The sequence below is a fragment of the Ailuropoda melanoleuca genome, chromosome 5 (genome assembly GCF_002007445.2).
Source record: "Ailuropoda melanoleuca isolate Jingjing chromosome 5, ASM200744v2, whole genome shotgun sequence".
Taxonomy (NCBI): domain Eukaryota; kingdom Metazoa; phylum Chordata; class Mammalia; order Carnivora; family Ursidae; genus Ailuropoda; species Ailuropoda melanoleuca.
In genome coordinates, this window is record NC_048222.1 from 49155024 (window position 1) to 49175879 (window position 20856).

Consider the following 20856-nt stretch of genomic DNA (forward strand, 5'->3'; position numbering starts at 1 on the left):
TATAAATGATCCAGATTCATATTTTTAAATACCAAAATAATGGTGATATGCTGTTGAGATACCTGTATTCTAAAAATACCACACGTCAAGAACACGGAAAACTGGCCCGGCCACCAGCAGGACAGGGCTCAGGAGGGCAGAGCTGACGTGCCGGGTGAGCACCTCCCTGGAGAAGCTGGCTCCCAGCCAGGAAAGCAGGAGCTCTCGGAGGTAAAGTCTGCAGAGAGAGGAAGCAAGGCTTGAGGACACGGGCGGAGAGATGCTCAGATTTATGGAGAAGGACATAAGGACATCAAACAAGATGCCATGGGCACAGCCCAGGAGGAAGATGCAAGACAGGCCTTTTCAGGAGGGGGAGTAACTCCCAGAAGGCCTAAGGGAGAGAAGCAAAGAAGGGCCACTGCGCTTGGGACTGGAAGGGCTGAGATTGGCCCTGAGTCACTGCTTCTCTAATCAATATTACAGGTCACTTTGGGGGGGGGGTCTTTTCATAAATGAGCTCACTTACTCTTTGCAACCAGGCACTACTGTGCTGCCTTTAAAGATAAGGAAACTGAGTAGCAGAGAAACGAAGTGTTTGGGAGCTTATCTGTGGCCTGCAAAAAGCAGTCTCGGGTCAGTCGGTACCTTCTAGAAGAGAAGGACTAAAAGCAGCAGGCAGGAATGGCCTGCCATAAGGGCAGGAAGCCTCCCCCGTACACCCTGGAACCCAGGATGCCAGAAAAAGACGCTTCTGCTGTGACTGCCTCCAGAAGTCTCCAAACACGCCGTCATGAAGCTGGGCAAAATAGAGGGGGCACCACCCCCTCCCCTGTAAGGGGTTCCTGCACAGTGATTTTGGGAAGAGCGCACAGGAGAGCGGTCCAACTGGCAGTGGCATGCACGTGTGGCCAGCTGCCCCACGGAATCCCAGGTGCTCGAAACACACTAAGGATCAGCCGCAACAGAGTCGAAGAATCAGGCCCAGGCCTGTCCTCCGTCCACTGCAGCTAGAACAGGCTCCTGGGTATTGTCCCACAAGCTCCGCCTCCTCGGACACCAATCAGGCCTTTCACATCTTCCCACTTCCCCATCCGCGCCAGCTCTGATCCGCTCCCCCCCACCTTTGCCCACCCCCGGCCCCTCCCAGAAACCCAAGTCCCCTCCACAGGGAGGGTCGTCCGGAGTTCTTGGCGCCCTGCAGTTTTGCGGGCTACCACGTCCCAGGGAGGGACAACAGCGGTGAAGGCACATCACGTGGCACCTTCAGGGCCTCCGTGCCCGTGCCTGACCACTGACCCCAGTGACTCAAAAGCGGGAAGCTGGCCAGGATACGGTGGCAAAATCACTCCGGACAGCCCCACAGCTACCACCAGTACCTTCTAGTGCAACCACCACCCGAGGACTTCAGTCCTGGGGAACAGCCAGCCCCACCCTCCTCGCCTCTACCCCAGTGCTTCCGCAGTGAGTCACTCACACAGCACAGATGGGCGCTGGCTGCACACCTGGTCCGCCCGGCAGCGTCGAGGCCTCCTGGTGCACGCTCTGCCCCCACGGCTCCTGCCCGGGGCTCCTCACGGCCCTGGGGATCCCCACACCCACAGGAGGGGACCGGGAAAACGGGGGGACTCTGGCCCCCACTACCACTTTTATCCAGTTTACACACAAGGGCTCATGATAATATTTGATTTAAAAAAAAAGGGGGGGGGTCCTATGGCTTTGAAAGGTTTGAAAAGCACCGTTTTAAGACAAATGGGCAAATCAAAGTATACAACTTGGTTACCAACTGCCGCTTGACATAGAACAGCTGCCATCTTTCCTCGGGAATACCGGATCCCTCCTAGCGGTGACGTGCCCTCCAGGGCCTCACTGCAGCAGAAGCCCTCCATAAATGTCTGCCCAGACACGCAGCGTGGGTCTAAGTCCAACAGACCAGACTCCCCATTTCCCCTGCCGCGCACCCGGGGACAGTCACTGTGGCCTTTGTCCTGTCCCTCCCTCCAGCTTGCACCGCTTCCTCAAAAAGTGCTCCTTCTGATTGCTCCTGTGGTAAGCAGCCCATGAGCCCCTGGACACAGCTCAGGTCCAGTCCCCTCAAAGGGACAGTCAGGGCAGCAGAGAGGGCAGAAGGGACACCTCCGCCCCCAGCAGCATAGCACCCCACTCCATCGAGTCAACAACACGTGTCTAGCGGGATGGTCTGGTGACGAGGTCTTACCCCCAAACTTTTTCTTTGGAGAACGTTCAAAGCGACACACAGGCTGAGAAAAGAGTTCAAAGTGCCATCACAAGGAAGAAAAGGAACAGTTATTCAAGAATATCTAAGACGTGGTTCATATCCAAAACTGTACAATTATCCCAATAGGAATTTACAGATTTTTTTTTCTTTTTTTGAGCCCGGATCTAACCAAGGCTCGCTCATTATATTTGATGTTAACTCTCCTTAGTCTCCTTTCTGCCACCTGTTCTTGCAGAATGTCCTACATGCGGGGTTTCTTCGTTTTCTGATGATTTGATGTAGCTGAACAAGTTTGGCAGGAGTATGACACAGGTGATGCCGTGCGCTCCTTGACTGTGTCGCCTCGGAAGCCCACAGACCGGGTGCCCCCCACCTCGAAAGCTAGATGGGAGCTTTGCGTGAAATGCTGGCTGCCAGACTGCACAGTGCGCCGTCAGAGCCAGGAAGTAACCAGCGAGGGGGTACTCTGGGAGCATGAGAAAGAACTGTTCCACAATAACCTTCCACCAGCTAGCCTTTGCATCCACTGATGAACCGATCTGGGCAGTTACAAAATAGAGATTTTCTGAAGTTATCAGCTGAAGTTCTGTAGACGAGTTTTCCCTTTTTAAAGCTCTGATATTACTGTAAACTCATGAGTCTGTTTTTTTATTATTATTCAACATGTCAAAACATATTACTTTCTTTACTTTTTGATGTTCACGTTGTTCCAATCTAGCCAGTGCAGTGAGACCCCCTTCAAACCGGCTTCTGGGTCCTTTGCTACGACCACCTCCCTCCGCCCGTGTGAGCGCCCACCTCGCTCTCCAGCTCGAGACATCCCAGGCTCGCCCTGGAACCAGCCATTTTTCTGGATCCTTTGGTGGGACCCATCCTCACTCCTTAAGCAGATAAGCAACTGCACTTTCTTTCAACCTTGTTCTCATCATATCCTCATTTTCCCTCCCCCCATCCTCCTTTCCCTGTCACTCATCATTTGAATTGGCACAGACAGCTCTGACCTTGCTAGAAAGTGCGGAGAAGGAGGGCATAAGGGGAGGAGAGACAAAGACCAACACAGTAAATTTAAGGACATTATCAACCATGTACCACTCAAAGAGGGGCTTCCTCTTTTTACAGGTGGCCGCATTAGTGGTCAACTCCAGAGCAAGCTTTCTCATTGTCTCGTGATTCCATTTATAAAACTTCTATGATCACGTATCCTTTCATTTTACTGCTTTATTCTATGCTAACAGGAAAGATATGCACGAGAAAGATCGCTACCTGCCCCGCCCCCGGCACTCTTGTCCCCTTCTCTTGCTTTGTCTCCAACAGCACTTATCACCTTCTAAATTCTGTAACATAGGCTTTATTTTTCATTCTCCTTCTCCCCCGACTAGAAGGTAAGTTGTGTGAATAACAGGCATGTCTTCCTCACTGCTTTGTTCACTGCTGGACTCAGGGTGTCGTACACTGCAGTACACTACACCCGCGTGCACAGTGCCCAGGACACGGGACGTGTCCCAGAACTATTTGTGAATGAGAGAAATGGCTTGCCCAGGACAAGAGGCCTAGAGGGGAGCGGCCCCGCCTATGCCTCTCCCGGCCTCTGCTTCAAGGTCACCCCCAGCAGTCATTCCCTTCCCGGTGCTCCCAAAGCCCTTCTCACCCTTCCAGATCCTAACACTGAAACCACACACCAACATTGCTCATAGGTCTGTCTCACCTGAAAAACTCCAAGCTCCTCTAAGACAAGGACAAGGTCAGACTTATCTTCACGGCCCAGCACCTAGCACAGAGGCTGGCACAGAAATCTCTGCTGACCCCCTCGGCCCTCCAGCCAAGCGCCCTTGCCCTGCGCCCAGGCTGCCCGCTGGGCTCGGCCTCTCCAGGCGGCCTTCACTGTGAGCTGGGCTTCCGCCTCCAGCTGCTGAGAAAGGCTCGGCCGCAGGCAACTCACAATGGGCCCTTTGAGTCCACAGGACTAGGCTCTTTCAGGAAAAACTCGTTCCCTGCCACAGCACCTGTCACTAAGGCCAGCGTCCCTACAGCTTTGAGGCCACGCAGAGCCAGCGTTCACCAAGAAACAAGAGCAGGGGCAGGAGGCCGACAGAGCCAGCCAGGCAGGACAGTCTGACTTCTGGGAAGATGGAAGATGGGGTGGCAAGGTCGAGAGGGCCTTTTCATCAGCAGAGTCACTGCCATTCAGACTCTGTGAATGGCCTGGATAGAGGACGGGCGGGGCATGGGGTTAAAATAAAAGAGTGAAAAGACGAGAACTTGTCAGAGCTTTGCCTCAGAGACGGCTTACTTGTTCTTTTCTTTCAACCTTCTTTTCACCTGGCTCTGAGGCTGGACTCTCGGGGGGTATGGTCAGCCGCAGTCTGCAGACATTTGCCTAGGAGAGACGAAGAGGAGAAGACAGTTATGAAGCCGCCTTTGACGTAGAAAGAGCTGGGTGACCTTGCGCTTCTCAGAGCCTGTTCCCCCCCCCCCCCCCCCCCCCNCCCCCCCCCCGCCGAGCAATGCGGTGATCGTACCAACAGCACAGGGGACCCTGAGGATAAAACCAGCCTTCGCCAGCCCAGAACAGGCACTCACCACCTTCCTGCTCAAAACAAGGGCGTTACCAAGTAATTTCACAGCATTCAAACATTTTTTTTTAATGGCTCAGCTTCTGTAACAGCACGTACAGGATGATTGTCGCTCACACGCACAGGTCCACATACACACCATGAGGTCTGTGCTATGAAGGGGCGTTCTCTGGGACTGTATGTCAAATCTTTCTCCGACAGATGTGCACGTGCATAAGCACAAAGTTTTTTTAGAAGTCCATACACTCGTGTTCACAGCAGCACCATGCACAACAGCCAAAAGGCGGGAGCAACACCACTGTCCATCAATGGCGGAACGGATAAATAAAATGCGGTGTCTATGAGGAAGGGAATATTACCCAGCCTTACCAAGGAAGGAAATTCTGACACGTGCTGCAACAGGGTTGAACCTTGAGGACATTACGGCTAGTGAAAGAAGCCAATCCCACAAAGACAAATACCATATGACTCCACTTATATGAGATCCCTAGAAGAGTCAAACGCATGGGGACAGAGAGCAGAATGGTAATTGCTAGGGGCTGAGGACAGAGGAATGGAGAGTTATTGTTAAGTGGGTATGGAGTTTCAGTCTGAAAAGATAAAAACATTCTAGAGATGAATGGTGGTGATGCTTGCACAACAACGAGAATATACTTCATGCCACATGATGTCTATTTCACCCTAATGTCACAGCCTGGTCCTGCTGTGACTTCCCAGGGAGAAGTGATCGGGCCACTGGAAAAGCCCGAAGAGGGTACCAGCAGCATGCAGAGTACCCAGCCCACAGCCATGTGGGCGTGACTCATGGGAGTGCTGCTTGTCCCTCTTATGGACTGCACTGTGTCCCCCGAAAATTCCTATGTTGGAGTCTTAAGCCCCAGGACCTCAGAATGGGACCCTATCTGGACACAGGTCTTTACAGAGGTTATTTAGTTGAAATGAGGTCATTAGGGTGGGCCTAATCCAAAATGACTGATGTCCTTACAGGACAGGGGACTGGAAGACAGACACACACATAGTGAGACCACCACGTGAACACGCTAAAGAAAGAGGCCTGCTCGCTCCCACACAGCCCTCAGAAGAAACCGACCCTGCCAACACCTTGATTTTGGACTTCTTGCTCCCAAACTATGGGATCATAGGCGTCTGTTGTTTAAGTTACCTGGCTGGTGGTATTTTTTTTACAGCAGCCCTAGCAAATTAATAGATCGCCAACCTCGTCTGAAGGGTCACGGGTCTGCACTGGTCCACAGAGCAGCCTCTGAGCAAAACTGCCCTGCAGCCTCGACACCCAGAATGCGACGGGATTGTAAAGACCTTTGAAGTCCAACCTGCCGGTCTAGGAAGGGACTCCCACACGCACCCGTGTACCTGGCAGCTGGCCGCTGAGAACGAGGACAGCATTTTCCATGCACACATAAGAGAGCCCACTTGGGACCTGTGTTAGCACCGCCACATACACTGTCACCTCCCTTCGAGAAACCCCATTTTGCTCCCTGATACCTCCACTTTCCTGATGATGAACTTACGTGTTCCCTCAGAACGACTACCTAAGGGACCCGAGGTTGCCCTCAGGGATGGCAACAGAATTCCCCATTCTCTACACTGGCCTCCTTCCCTCTGAACCTCTTCTCCTCTGGATTTAACAACCCCAGCTCTTTCAGCTAAATGACTTGGTGTCACAGTCATTCTCCATCCTCACTCTCCCCTGGACAAGCGTCATCCCCCAGGGACTCCAGGGCTCTCACTGGCCCTGATGTGGCCAACTTTGCACCAAAGCTTCAAAGCTCACTGCTAGTCATGCTGGCCAAAGACAAACCACCCATTCCAGCTCGGAGGTAGCGCTCTTAGCTGAGAGGCAAGAGCACGGATGCGAATCTGAGTTCCTCCAGAGAAAGGCAAACCTCCAACTTGGGACCACTGGACTGGTCGAAACCAGCGGGCATTTGCACAAACATCAAAGTGTAACTCACACCAGATAGGCAACACAAGTCTGTGATGGTCAATAATCTTCTGTGATGGGCTGATCTAAATAGCATCATTTTGCAGAGAAAAGTAAGTGCTTTTGTCCTGCCCCCCATCCCTGTACCATATACACACGTGGGTGCACACGCTTGCACAAGTGCACACACATACAGGTATCAACGCCTACTGGCTGTGTTGACTACGGGCAAGCTATTCAATCTCTCTGAATCTCAAGTGTAAATGCAGATAAAAGGAAGTTTGGCACACAGTAAGCCTCTATCAGTAGGAGATATTTGTGTTATTATCTAGATGAGATCATCATCCCATAAGCTCCAAAGTGAAACAGGCCCACTTGGCTTTATGGTTCTGCTTTCCATGCTAACAACAATTTGGTCAACGGATCTACTCTAGGTGATATCTTTGGGTAGGGCGATTGGTCCCTAACGGCAGTAATTTTCAGAATAAACTAAAGACTGAAGAGGACCTGAGGCCCAGAAGGGACCCCACTGGTCCAGTCGCCCAAAAGTGCACTGTTCTCTTCCCCTGCTTGAGACAGTTCTTGATCTGTCCACCCAGAGCTTTGACGTTCCTCAGCATACTTCCTGCAGCTCTCGAGTGGACCTGGGGGTATGACAAAGCCCCGGGATAAAGAGAATGTATTTCCCCTAAACTATCGTTTTCCCCGGTGCTAGACAATGAATTAACATAAAATGAACCTGTAAGATCACACATTTGTCTTCAAAGCTATCTGGCAACTGCGGCAGGTTCTTGAGGCCACACCCAGGCCCCTGTGTGAAATGCTGACTCTTGGCCTTAGAGGTGCTTGAAGCCATGGGCTACACGTGCGGCCAGCATTCTCTCATCAGTGCTGACCCGCTGACGGACTAGCTGCGGACAGTTTAAACCCAGCTTGGAAGAGGATCAGACGCCTTCCTGATAAGATGACCAAATGTGTGGTTATGTGAAAAAGAGAAAATGGCAGGAAAAAATGTGAATAATCCCATTTTTGGTTTTTAAATACACTCTAATAATTCACATAGATTTATGAAAAAAAAGGTCTTAAAGGAAACACAACCAGCTGATGGTTGTAATGGTTATCTCTGTAAAGCGCAATTCCCACCAGGTTTCCAACTGTTCCAAGTAGGTATGAGTTTTTTTAATAAAAAATAATAGCAGTAATAGCAATAATAAAGATAGAGAAAGAATGTATCCAAAAGAGAGACCGACAGATCAAGCTTTCCTACTCCCTTAGGACTGCCCCAAGAGCAGCAAAGAGAACCAGAGGGTATTCAGAAAATACCCTGAATTCCTCAACAGAAGCACTAAGTAAGCCCTGGAGGTACCTACTAGGTTGACCTGGTATAGTTTACCTCCTTGAATTCATTCACTTTCAGAAAACACCCCTGTGGGAAAATTTCCCACTGAGTATCATCAAGGCAGGATTGCTTATCTCTCTGAGCATTTTATGATGCTGAGCTCCATGGTTTCCTTAAACCCCGATACATGATATCCAGAGCAGCCCAGGTTAGGCAGTCCCTGAGGAAGGCAGGGCACGTTATTCCCAGGGACTTCCGCAGTAGCTGGCTCAGCCTTATGCTCTGAACGATGAGAAGAGCTCAATCTTACGTCCCCTGAACACCACAGCTATTGGATTAGCTGTCTCTACATGCAAGGGTCCCTTCCAGTGGATCAAAAGCAGGAAGGTGGACTCGGTGTATTTCATCATTAGGTTACAGAGCACCTGCTACTTACAAAATACTTCTAAGGGCAACGAGGGTACAAAGATGAAAGAGAAACAGCCATGTTCCCAAGAGCTCAGCATCCAAAAACACACCCAAACAAGGCAAATAAGAACACTTAGCATAACCAATACAAGGTCCTGAGAGGCAGGGTATCTTGGTGGTTAAGGCACGGTGGAATTGCACTTCCTTATAAAGGAGAAGGAATATAAAAGGAACAACAGTCTTAACTGGAGGTGGGAATATATCAAAGGCTCCTAGAGATGACATTTGAGCTGGGTATAGAAAGACAGAAAGGACTTTGTGGTTCACTGAGGTTTGGAGAATCCAACATCACAATTACCACAAACAACCATCAGGCAAGGCATTTGCTCCAGGATGGCCAAAGGCACAGATGTGAGAATGTTCTGAGAACATTAAGTGGGCCTGCAGCCTACACTAGAGTGGGAGAGGAAAACAGACAGGTGGGGCCCAAACTCTAGCAAGCAACAAAGGCCTGATGGAGAAGCAAGATCCCTAGTGGAAGACAACTGGGAGTCATTCACCTCTTTGGAGGAAGGTACTAACACTCAGATCTGAGTTCAGTGATTCAACGGCAATTATTGAGTACCTTCTATTATATTCTATGCATTACAACATGGATGGAAGGGGGGGAGTAGGGGGAGATATCAAGCAAGCTTTGTGCTTTTACTGCTTTTGTTACCCTTACAGGGCTTAGCGTAGTATCAACACATAATAGGCGCTTGTTCAGTAAATTAAATGTCAGTAGGAGTTTCTTTTTAGATTGAACTAAAACACAGTTAGGCAAATATACCTGAAACTCCCCAGAGAGCCTTCCACGTTTTTCAAACCAACCCCCCTGGGAGGGACATCAAGGGAGCAGCAGATAGTATTCAAGCCTCCTCCACAAGAAAACACACAGCCAAGCCCTTGTCTGCAACTCAGGGCCCCTGGGAGCCAGGCAGGTCCTCTGTGTCCTTGGTTCTGACCCCCTAATGTGGAGGCAGAAGGCTGGGTCTCCACCCACGGGGGAAACTGGAGATCCACATACCATCACGCTCTCAGCTTCAGCACATGGGCTCACCCAAGAGAAAACCATCATCAATAAAAAGGGGTGGAGAAGATGACCCAGGGAGGGGGCGGGGTTGCTTGTCAGTTTACAAAGACGTATTTCCCTAAGGAAATTAGCCAAATGCATTTCCAGTTCTCTAAGGCCTGGTCCACTTTGTGACTGTGGGTTCCTGCCCAGTTCCACCTAACAACAGGAGGTGTGGGTCCTGTGTCGTGGCTCGGAGGACAGAAATATGTGGGTCAGGCTGCGTGGAACAAGGCATGCCCCGCCTGGAGTCGGCCTCTTAGCTCTGCTGTGGCCCTGAACTTACAGGCCGGGTTTTCTACATCAGAGTGGGGCAAACCTTTTCTGTAAAGGGCCAAATAGTAAATATGGAGGTTTTGCAGGCCACTGTAAGATCCATTCTCATTTCAGACGCGTACGAAACAAGCCAAGAGGGCCAAATGTGGCGGAGGGGGCAGGAGCTGACCTGCACACCCGGACTCTTTGTAGGCGGTGGAAAGTGTTCTCGAGCCCCTCTTTTCTGTGTCAGGACGGACTCCAGACAAAATTCATAAATATAAGGACAGTGACCACTCCTTCCTGTCCTCACTGCCTCACTCCTGTACAAACACACAATGTGCCCCGGAATGCCAACACGCAGAGAAAACGCAAGTCAGCGAATGCACACAAATACCAGTGTGAGCTGGAGTGTTAGCAGCTCCCCTCCCCACCCTGCCGCCACCACCCTGACCTTTCACAGAGCCAGTGGGACCTTCCAGGGCCCTGTCCCAGGAGGGTCTGTATTCCCAGGGAAGCTGTAAGAAGACAGCAAGGATTAAAGAAGTAGCTCCCATTCTTGATTGCACATTAGAATCACCTGGGGAGCTTCCGGAGCGACACTGGCATTTTTATCTTACTTTCAGGGGTTCACGTTTACACTGTCTGGGGTGGGGCCTGGGCACAGATATCTTAAGCTTCTCAGTGATTCTACATGCAACCAGGGTTGAGAACCACTGACTCAACCAAAGGAATGAAACTCCAACTTGTGCAACAGGAGGAGGCAACTGGACTATTTGGAGGCCTTCCCAGAACCGTCAAACTCTTCACCTGGACCAGCACTCCCATCTGTATCACCTGCTTCCTGCCCAGGTGGGCCAGAGGTGACGGGTTGGCTTTACCCCAAGCTTCTCTTCCTCATTTCCTGTTTGCCAGTTCAGTGTAAAGTGTGGCCCCTTTAGGACCCCAGTGACCCCCTCCTCTTTTTAAGCACCCATTACACCAGGCCTGGAGGGAGAGGGTCCCTAAACCCTCTCAAGTAGTTAATCATAGATGATGCAAGCAATGACCGGGGGCACAGGCCTCCAGGGAAACGAAGGCGAGTTCAGACAGGTTCCCTGGAGGAGCAGACCCTTCCTCAAAGAAGCATGGAAGGCGGGAGGAACAGCATGGAATTCTTGGGGAATGGCAAGTAATTTGGAATATCTGGAAAAAGTGTGGGAGGGAGACAAGGAAGGCAAAGGCCAGATCAGAAAGGCCTAGATGCTCAAGTATGGAATTTGTACTTGTTGCTGGTAGCTCCAAGGGGGCTCCCACAGCAGGGTCATCAGCTCACTGGGTTTCGCATTTTAGAAAGGGCACTCTGGCCTTAAAGTACAAATAAGAGTCAGCAGTAGGACTGAAATTTAGGAATAATCACTCACCTAAAGCGGGACAGAGGGAAATACCCGTGTCCCTCTTCTGTGTGCTGGAAAACACTGGAACTGTTTTAGGCTGGGCCAGCCAGCCACAGGAAGCTCTAATACCATGACACAGGTAATGGCTGAAAGTATTTCAGATGGAAGCTTTTCAACATGATCTCTGGTTAGTGAGCCCTGGATCCACAGCTCTGTGAGCACAACTAGACCATTTTTGAGGCTGACTGACTTGAAAGGCTTTTCCAAGTGATCAGAAGCTCGGGTGTCCAGGTTTCTCGTTCAGGTATGGCTGCTCAGCACAGATGAACTGTGACGCAGACCACGTATGCAGCTCTCTCACAGGACACTGAAGACACGGAAAGTTCCAGAATCCCACTCCACACCCTCTGCAGAACCACCACGGGCTCGCCATCTTGAGGAAATCAAGTTTCCTTAAGAGTCCCCAAGACTCAGGTCTGTTCGTCCTACCTCTGACACAGCAAGTTGGGTGAACCAAAGCACGGAGGCTGGGACATTTTTTCCGAACCTACAACTGTCACACGTTAGTGACAGAGGCTTTTTGGCTAAGGCCTGAGGATGCCAGGGTTCCAAAACTTTGCAACTTGGCCAGTCAAGGGCCAGGGCCAGGGAGCCCTGGTGAGGAGCCAGCCTCTTTTCTGGGTGCAGTGGGCCCCCTGCCCACCCGTCCCTGGCGGATGCCACTGCTAGCTTCCTTCTACCAGACACGGAGGTCCCACAATGCCAGGTCCCTTCCTCAGAGCCCACAGATACAGAAGTTACGCACTCAGATGTTTCTGTGAAAAGGAAGTAAATACCTGTCTGACCCATTCACTGGTCAGCTAAAGAAAATTCTTTATTTTGAGCCAATCAGACAGAAATGGGACCTAAGAGAGTGTGTGTTAGCTAGGGAGTGAGGACTGGCAGGCCAATTGGGTTTCGATAGGAAGCCTTTGCCAAATCGAGATATCAGCAAGAGCAGGGTAGGAAACAGTCCTATCTTGCAGCCTTTTTGGGTTTGCTTCTGTTTTGTTTTTCTTTTTATGAGCCACTGAGGGGCCATGACACCAGCAACACCAGCCAATAATCTCTTATTATCAAGACAGCACGGTGCTGGAGGAAACCCTTGACAGATCTCGGTCTCTCACCGCCCCAGCGAACAGCCTCACCAAAAGTATTTGGCTGCACGAAGCAACACGTGCCTTCCCCCTCCACGCACACAACCTGGCCACACAGCTGACCTTCCATGTCAAAGGCTCATTTAGTGGGATTAACTTTACTTGCGAAATTCCCTTCACAATCGAGAGGCGAGGTCAGTATTTTTGTAAATGTTTTCCCTCACTCTCTAAGGGCATCGTGCTGTCTGTGGTTATTCTCCAGCCAATCTATCTTCCTGTTGTTGCCATAGATAAAACTATTTTTAGTGCGCAACTGGTTTGAAGGTAGATTTTTTTTTTTAATTTCACAACTCCTGCTGCTTGGCATCCACAAATGCCTCTTTGCTTATCAGCTGACAGAAATTACTTTCCCACAGGTTTTTTTTTTTCTTCCTTTGAGAGATGATTTCAGATAAGAAGGAAGTACAAATGGTAGGTGGCAGCCACGGGACAGGGGATAACCGGTGACAGTACAGTCTGGCTACACCACCCTGGATGGCTGACTCAGAACACTCCCTGCTCAGTGTCAGCTGTCACCACCATTTCTAGTTGGCTTGAATATCTGGACCAACACAGCCTAATTCTCCCGCAGTCCCTAATTTGGTAAGCTCTTTGGATAAAGCAGAAATGTTATTTTGATGGCTAGCATGTTCTTGTTCAAGACCATCACTTGTCCAACACTCAAGAGGAAAGAGGGGATGAAACAGAGTTTGCTGACAAACTACTTTTGGCTTTAGGAACCCTTTTCATAATTATTTGGTCTACAACTTTATTTTCAAGACATCCCATTCTTGTTTTTCCAAAAAAAAAATAAGCGTTTGCAAATTCAACATGCCCTTATGATATACAGTATATGCCAAGACTTACATTAAAACGAGTAATAGTTCCTCCTTTCCGTATCCCAATGTCAATCGCCCCCCAAACTCCTACTCGCCCTGCAAGACCAAACTCAAAGGTCTCCTGAAGGGGGGGGGGGTCTTCCTCATTTGCTTTGGAAAGAATCCTTCCTTTTAGCTTCACCCAACTTTGTTAACACTGTACAACCTTCACGATGGTAGTTTGTGACAAGGACTACCTCCACGGGTAGAGTGGACCCCAAGCCTAGCCCTGTATCATCCAGAAAGGATATCTATAAATGTTTAAAAAAGAAAAAAAAATCAGGGGCACCTGGGTGGCTCAGTCATTAAGTGTCTGCCTTCGGCTCAGGGTGTGATCCCAGCTCCCTGGGATCAAGCCCCGCATCGGGCTCCATGTTCCGCTGGAAGCCTGCTTCTTCCTCTCCCATTTCCCCTGTTTGTGTTCCCTCTCTCACTGGTTGTCTCTGTCAAATAAAATCTTTAAAATAAATAAAATAAAATAAAAAATCAAAGATCACATCTTCCCACCATGTCCCCCACCACACACATACACGTAGACAGGACCTGGGGCATTTGCAAATCATGAGCAGAAGAAAACGTAAAGGGAACCCTAGAACCTTTAGATCTTCTTTCCCGTGTGCTCAGAACAGCCCTACATGGTCTGGCTCGGGTCCCTGACCCTTCCAGCCCAAAGCATTTTGGTTGTCTTATTCAAAAGGCAAAGCCTTCTCCATAGTCTGTCCACTGTGCCACTTAGAACTGAAGAAAGAGTTGAAAGTAAACATTTGAGAAAAACAATCTTCAGAAAGCTTATCTGTGTACTAGTCATATCTGCACCCACCCACTCCAGCCGCCCATCTCTTGAGGGGCACTTGACACTTCCATGCAATCTGGTCCCACGTAGGACTCGGTCCAGGTTCAGGCTGGCTTCTCAGTGACTTCATTCTTTCTCAATCACAACTGTGTTCCAACTGAGCAGGCTTTCCATAGAAAAAAGGCCAATGCCTGTTTAGAGTAAGGCTGGGACTGGGGTTGGAAACCCACTTGGACCTGATGGGGATCCATCCATTTGCTTTACAAAACTAATAACCGGACAACCGGAGTTCTGCCCACCCTACATGGCTCGTGTACAGACACGCACACGCAGGTGCTCGCAGATGCTCACGGAGACACACACACCGGCACCCACCCCTCATAATCCATCACTTGGCCCACACCCAGGAGTCACACAATGCCTTTCTCCTAGCTAAAGAAAGCACAGAAGGTGACCGCTAGTCACTGGTTTGAGGTATGGAAACGCAACCAGGCCTGTGCACAAGACTGGAAGTCGGGAGTGCCAACGGGGGTCCTGACTTGGACTTAAGCATCTGTTTAGCTAAAACTTAGGGAAGGTGATTAGAGAATTCTCAACCACAGAAAAGAGGCACCAAATGATAAGTATCATAAATACTCTGAGGAGTGGCTGAACTAAACAGCCACGGGGCCAGCCCCTGGCAGTGCGCTCTGGGGCGCGGATCTCCGAAGAGATAAGAACCAGACAGATGCAGCATACGGGCGCCTAGCATCTTTCACAGAGCATCTGGAGAGGGGAGGGAAAGTGCAACTAAGGTGCCGGAGAAACAGAGCGATTCTGAAGGGCAGCCTCCCTGGAGATGGTGCCCAGGGCTCCCAGGGCTACGCCTGCTGCCACTGTGCTGGTATTTAAACCAGAACGAAGAAAGTGGTTTGCAGAAACCCAAGTCCCATACCACTGGGCTCCTGGGGAACGAGCTGCTGCTGATCTCGCCATTGTAAGGTGAAGCCTCTACCTTGGCTAAGCTCACTCCAGAATCAGTGTTATTCTGTCACCAGTGCGAACAAGTGACCTTTTCTTTTCACCACTGAAAGGAGGCAAGTTTGGGTGTTAAAGACATGCGTTACCTTTGAATCTCAATAGGGACACTGCAGGAACGTTTCCCCCCTGCTTTTTAAACTCCTGCCACCAATAAACGTGGCCTGACAGAGGCAGGAAGGAGAGGAAATTTCTGGGAATTCCAGAAAGTCCCCTAAGCCCTAGGAGCCAGCGGAGGGACTTCGAGAAAGATCACGGCCGGAGCTGGGGCGGGACAGGAGAGTTGAGTCTGGGAGGCGGAGGAGGGGGGTTCAAGGCCGGGAAACCGGCTCCCGCGCGCCGCCAACACCAGACCCCGCTACAGCCAGGCGGACCGCACCGGGAGGCGGGAGGGCGAAGGCTCCCGCCCCCGGCTACTCACCCTCCTGCTGGGCGCCCCGGGCGCCCTGGCGCCGCCGCCCGAGAGCAGGGTGATGGTGGACGTGGAGCGCAGCATCCCGCAGCGGCGGCCGGCAGCTGGCCCGCAGCTGGCCCGCAGTAGCGCGGCTCGCGGCCGAATAAGCGCGCGGAGCCCGCCCTGCGCGGGGGCGGCGCGGNAGACCCCGCCCAGTGTCGCGCCGTCTAAGCCCCGCGGCGCAGCGCCCGCCCAGGGGTGCCCCCGGGGGCGGGCGGGAACCTTAGACCCCCTGGCCGCCCAGGCTCTCTCTCCTGCCTGCGGTGTCAAGGTCATCTCACGGTACGCAGCGGCCCACCGCCAACCCGCCAGCCCCGCAGGAGGCTTCCCCCCCATCACCCTTGGCATTCATTATGTATTGAGTGCCTACATGTTCCCCTCCCAGCAGCCAACACAATCGACTGGCGCTGTCCTCGTGATGTTTGCAATCTGGTCGGGATACCTAGAGGTGACAGGTGTCGGTGCTTTGGTAGAAGAGGAGATACCAACCGGGAGAACATAGCAGAGCCCTAGGAGCTAGCCCGTGCAGGAAAAGCCTCGAGGGGAGGAGATGACGAAGCGAGCACCTGAAACACAGGCGGGAGCAGGCCAGGCGTACAGCGTTCATCACAACTGCTCCTACTTATTCGGTGATTACCGTGGGCCCAGCTGGCAAGCACTTCGCATGTATTACATCATTGAGTCCCCGCAACCACCCTTTGAGGCTGGCACTGTTATTATCCTGTGTCCCCATTTCGCGGATGAGGACACTGACCCACCCAGAGATTGAGTAACACAGCAGAAGCCCCACCAGCTGGCAGGGGCAAAGCTGGGCTGGACCCTACCGTCTGTCCCCAGCGCCTTGCTTGTCTGCTCTGCTGTTCCCCTCCCCCAGCAGAGGGAGGGGCGACTTACAGACCCAAAGAACCGGCATGTGCGAAGATGGGCACAAGGCAAGAGAGGGCGCGGTGTGCTTTTTAGGTACTGAAACTATCGCAGTGCGAGGGGCACTGGTGGGACACGCAGAGAAGCCGCTGAAGGGCGGCAAGCCTGACCTTGAAGAGCCGGGAGTCCTTAGCTAGAGGGTTTGGCTCTTCTCCTGAATATGAAGCGTCTTTCAGCAGGGAAAGACAATCTCTCTGTACTCACGCTTCAAAGCTCATCCAACCGGCCTCCCCATCAAGCTCTCCAGGACCCTCTTGGCCCGAACACTCACACTCATGAACCCAGCAGCTCTTGTATTCTGTTACAGTCGTGTGTGGGTCCCCTTCCCCAGTGGTGAGCTTCTGGAGGGTGAGGGCTGGCCTTGCCCTTCTCTGAATCCCCAGTGTGGCAGCAACATGAAAAATGCTCAAAAATTGTGGCTGCACAGAATTTCGAATGCTCCTGTGGGTCTCAGTTATTCTGTAGATGAGGAAACAGGCCAGAGTTTCTAAGTGACTGTCCCAAAGTCACCCCGCCTGTTGTCATCACCACCACCACCACTGTGCCTGCGTTCTACATGCTTTGTATGCATTTTCTCCTCCAGTTCTCACCAGGACCCCAAAAGTTGGATACTGTTATTATCCCCATTTTGCAAATGAGACGCAGGGACATTAGGTTAATCGGTGAATAGACAGGAACCAGACCTGCAGTGTTCTACCTTCAGGTCTACAACTGCCTTTTACCACCCTCCCATCCCCCCACCCTTCACAAGGGGTCTCTTCATATCCTACCTCCACGCAGCCCACTCTTTTTCAGAGGGTTTTGTAAAACTAAAAGCTGGGTCTGCCTTTCAATAAATAGTGATAGTGGTCAAAATGTGGCTGTGGCAAGTCAACATGGGTTACAAATAGCTGCATGTTTATCTCAGTAGAAAGAAGCTAATGATTATTGTTGTTTTGTTATGTTGCCCTGAGGAGAAAGGAAATGGGCTGCCATTCAGACAGAGTCAAATAGCCTGGCATCATCAATGTTTATTTATATTATGGCAACCACCCGAGTGACCACCCAAGATGGAGTCAGCATCTGAGAGGAGGTGAGGTCCACGGATTAAGTTTCCCTCTGTCTACCCAAGTCTTTTTCATATTGTTAATACAATACTTTTCACTCTGTATTGCAGTTTATTACAAAAGCAGCAGACTGCACAGCAGCTTGTGAGCTCTTTGTTGTAATCCGATCGTGTTTACATCTCTGCCTAGAGCAGTAACCGGCATGTTGCAAGTGCACGTTAAATGTTGAACGGATGAAGAAATGATGTTAGAGAGCAATATTGCAACTCACTCAAGGGCAAGCAAAACAGAAACCAAGATCCTTGCCAAGCCAGCTTCTAGGGCGGGCTAGGGTCTCCAAGAAGTTGGCCAGCTGAAGCAGTCAGAGCCCCAGGATTATCCCAGCTAGGAAAGTTCCCCACACTGGCTGTCACTAAGGGCTGCGATTGGACAGGTGCCACAGCCCCTCCCTACAGGCCAACTGCAGCAGAGAGGAGAGTGGGGAGCCCCCAGGATATGGGAAAGGAGAAGGACAGGGAGTGGAAAGGCAATTTGGGATTGAGAAATATATGGAAAGTGGATCTAAAATGGAAGGAAGAAGTCAAAAACGAAGTCATAGTCACAAGTTTCCATGAACAGTTCTGGGAGGAGAAGGTAGAAAGATGGACTCCTTTCAAAAGGGGAATCAAAGGTGAGCACTTCTGCTCCAGCCAGATGTCCTCCACAGCCTACAGAACTGAAAGGTCGGATGGGCAGATGGGAGAGGGACAGGGTAGGGTTCTGGGGTGGAAGGTCACCCGATTCCCTCTTAACATTGCTTTGGTCTACTCCAGCCCCACCATGAGCTTTGGTGACAAGGACCACAGCTGTTCCTGCTGAAGGGAACAGGAGCTATGACAGGACTGCTTTAGTTGCCATCCTGCCCACCACAATAGTAGTCACCCATTCCTAAGAGCTGTCCTGAATTTCCCTGCTGAAGCACAGGTCTACAGAAAATTCCAGATATCTGTATAGACGCTCTGTTCTCTTGAAATCAATCACTGAATTGAACTTCCTTCTTTCACCCTACTTCTAGAATTCTCTCATACCTTCCCAGCCTCTGCTTTCAGAATTGTCCTTGTTGCTCTCTGCTGAACCCTCCCCAAACTCCCTACTGGTATGTTTATTTGAGGGGCTTATGAGAGGACCCGTTTCTCCAGCAAAGCCCTGAGCCGCAGAGACTGCTGTTATTTCTTGGCAGAGACAATGAGAAATTGAATCGCTGGACAAGGACACAGGGTAGGTGAGCCCAAGCAAAGCCAGGCTTCCTGATACTTTGTGCCCTCTTCACCCTTACGTCTCTGAAGCTTCCCTTTTCTCCCTCTGCCATTCAGCCATCACAGTCCTGTTCTGAGTGCTAGAGTGTGGAAAAAGAAACACCCTGTATTCACGGGGCGTCGGAGAAGAAGAGAGCAGGCTCCAGAGATAAGCAGACTGGGAGGATCCCAACACCCTGGCCAAGCCACCCAGACACACCCCATTTATAAACCTGGATAGACACGGGGCTGGAAGGCGCTGCTGGCCCACTCTGGGGAATACAAGCTCATTGAAAAGAATCCTGCGCTCACCAGTTAACCCGTGAACAGAGGAACCACTGGCAGATAATAATAAAGCCAGTCATTGAACGAATAGGGAGCAGGTGCCTACAGGGGACACAGACATGAAGAAGACCGCTCCATTTTCTAGGAGTTCCCGATCAATTTGGGAAGAGAGACGGCTACTTAGTAAAGTAAAATGATACCCACCACTTCGACGGCACACACCGCATTCAAAAGTTTTCAGATTCATCAACTCATTTACCTTCTGGCATCTGAGTGAGGAAGGTGCCATTCTGTCTCCTGTTTTGCAGAGGAGGAAATCACAGCACAGGGAGCTGATGTGACTTGTCCAGGGTACCAGTGCTAGGAAGGGGTGGGGCTAAGTAAGCTTCGGTCCATGCCACGTGGCTCCAGAGTCCTGACACTTGCCAGCTTACCTCCGATACTGGGGTGGGAGCAGACGCCAGACGCGAAGCATGTCCGAAGCACTGTGGTGGGCAGAGGAGAGGGGGGCCAAGCTGCTGCGGCGGCAGAGAGCAGAAAGACTTCCCCAGGAAGGCAGCCCGGGCCTGGGCCTGAAGGATGAGAAGGAAAGGTCAAGGTATTCAGGGCTCAGAGGTCAGAGGAAACCATGGGGTCAGAGAGTCTGGGAAACACGCTTTAGCCAGTTTAGCTTCAACTTCAGAGCGGAAGGGACTGGCCAGTAGAGGCCAGGATGCCACGGGCCTTGAATAAGGTTGCGAATCAATCTCGAGGTGACAGGGAGCTATAAAAGGTCTGTGAGCAGGGTAGTGATGGGTTCAGGCAGCAGAGACCAGGCTCTGGATGGAAGGCAGAGACTGCAGAGCAAGTGTTTTGGCGTCTGCTGAAATGGGATGGATGCGAGGCAAAGAGGCTCTGTACTAGGGCCAGGAAAGGAAAGGAGGGGAGGAATTCAACCGACAGACCATCAACAGAACTGAGTGACCAAGCACAAGCTGGAGGACTTTTGTGAATCGTAGGTCACCCTAGTGAGAAGTCAGCCAACCTTGTACAGATCCTGAGGGAAGGGGCATCAGTAAAGGACAGGTGATTCCTTTCTCAGGTCCTGGGGCATTGCATTAAACACAAAAGGGCAAATATAAAAACAGGTGGCCTTCTGACTTTTCCAAATAGCTAAATGGGCTTGTAGTAGAAAAGTTGCAGGTGCAAAGGTGGAAATCTTATGTGTGTATTTTTTCAGGAAGACATCCTGGTGACTGTCTTTAAGAGGAAGCAGGTTCCACCCAATGTCAAAAAAAAAAAAAAATCCTCACAGAAGGAAAGGAGTAAGTCCGATGAGAAATGTTAAAGGAATTAGGGGCCTTCCAGAGCAGAGGGCACGAGGAACATCCCCTTTTGTAACCAAGTGCTTCCTTCCATGAGTAATTTAGATTTGCCCGAAAGCTTCAGGATTGGTGACTTCTCAGTAAATCCCATTTGGACTGATCAAAATATGAGTAATAGCTGTATTTGCATCTATACCAAAAATGAAATAGCTTATTTAAAATGGGAAGTGATTTTTTTTTTTTGCTTTTTAAAAAATAAAAAAGCCTTGGGGCGCCTGGGTGGCTCCGTCGTTAAGCGTCTGCCTTCGGCTCAGGGCATGATCCCGGCGTTCCGGTATCGAGCCCCACATCGGGCTCCTCTGCTGGGAGCCTGCTTCTTCCTCTCCCACTCCCCCTGCTTATGTTCCCTCTCTCGCTGGCTGTCTCTCTGTCAAATATATAAATGAAATCTTTAAATAAATAAATAAATAATGAGATGTTTATA

At 50.8% G+C, this 20856-nt stretch overlaps 1 protein-coding gene across 4 annotated transcripts in view; it reads right to left on the bottom strand.

The window, feature by feature from the left end:
• The window catches only part of MYZAP (myocardial zonula adherens protein), an 87079-nt gene extending 71404 nt beyond the window's left edge, over window positions 1–15675 (bottom strand). For all 4 annotated transcript variants that reach the window (XM_034660921.1, XM_002920672.4, XM_034660922.1 and 1 more), the window contains exons 1-2: window positions 15507–15675; window positions 4509–4595 (exon numbers count right to left, since the gene is read on the bottom strand). In XM_034660921.1, coding sequence (XP_034516812.1) covers window positions 4509–4595; window positions 15507–15581 — 162 coding nt within the window. In that variant the 5' untranslated portion in view covers window positions 15582–15675. The remainder of the gene's footprint in view (window positions 1–4508; window positions 4596–15506) is intronic.
• Window positions 15676–20856: the final 5181 nt, after the last annotated feature.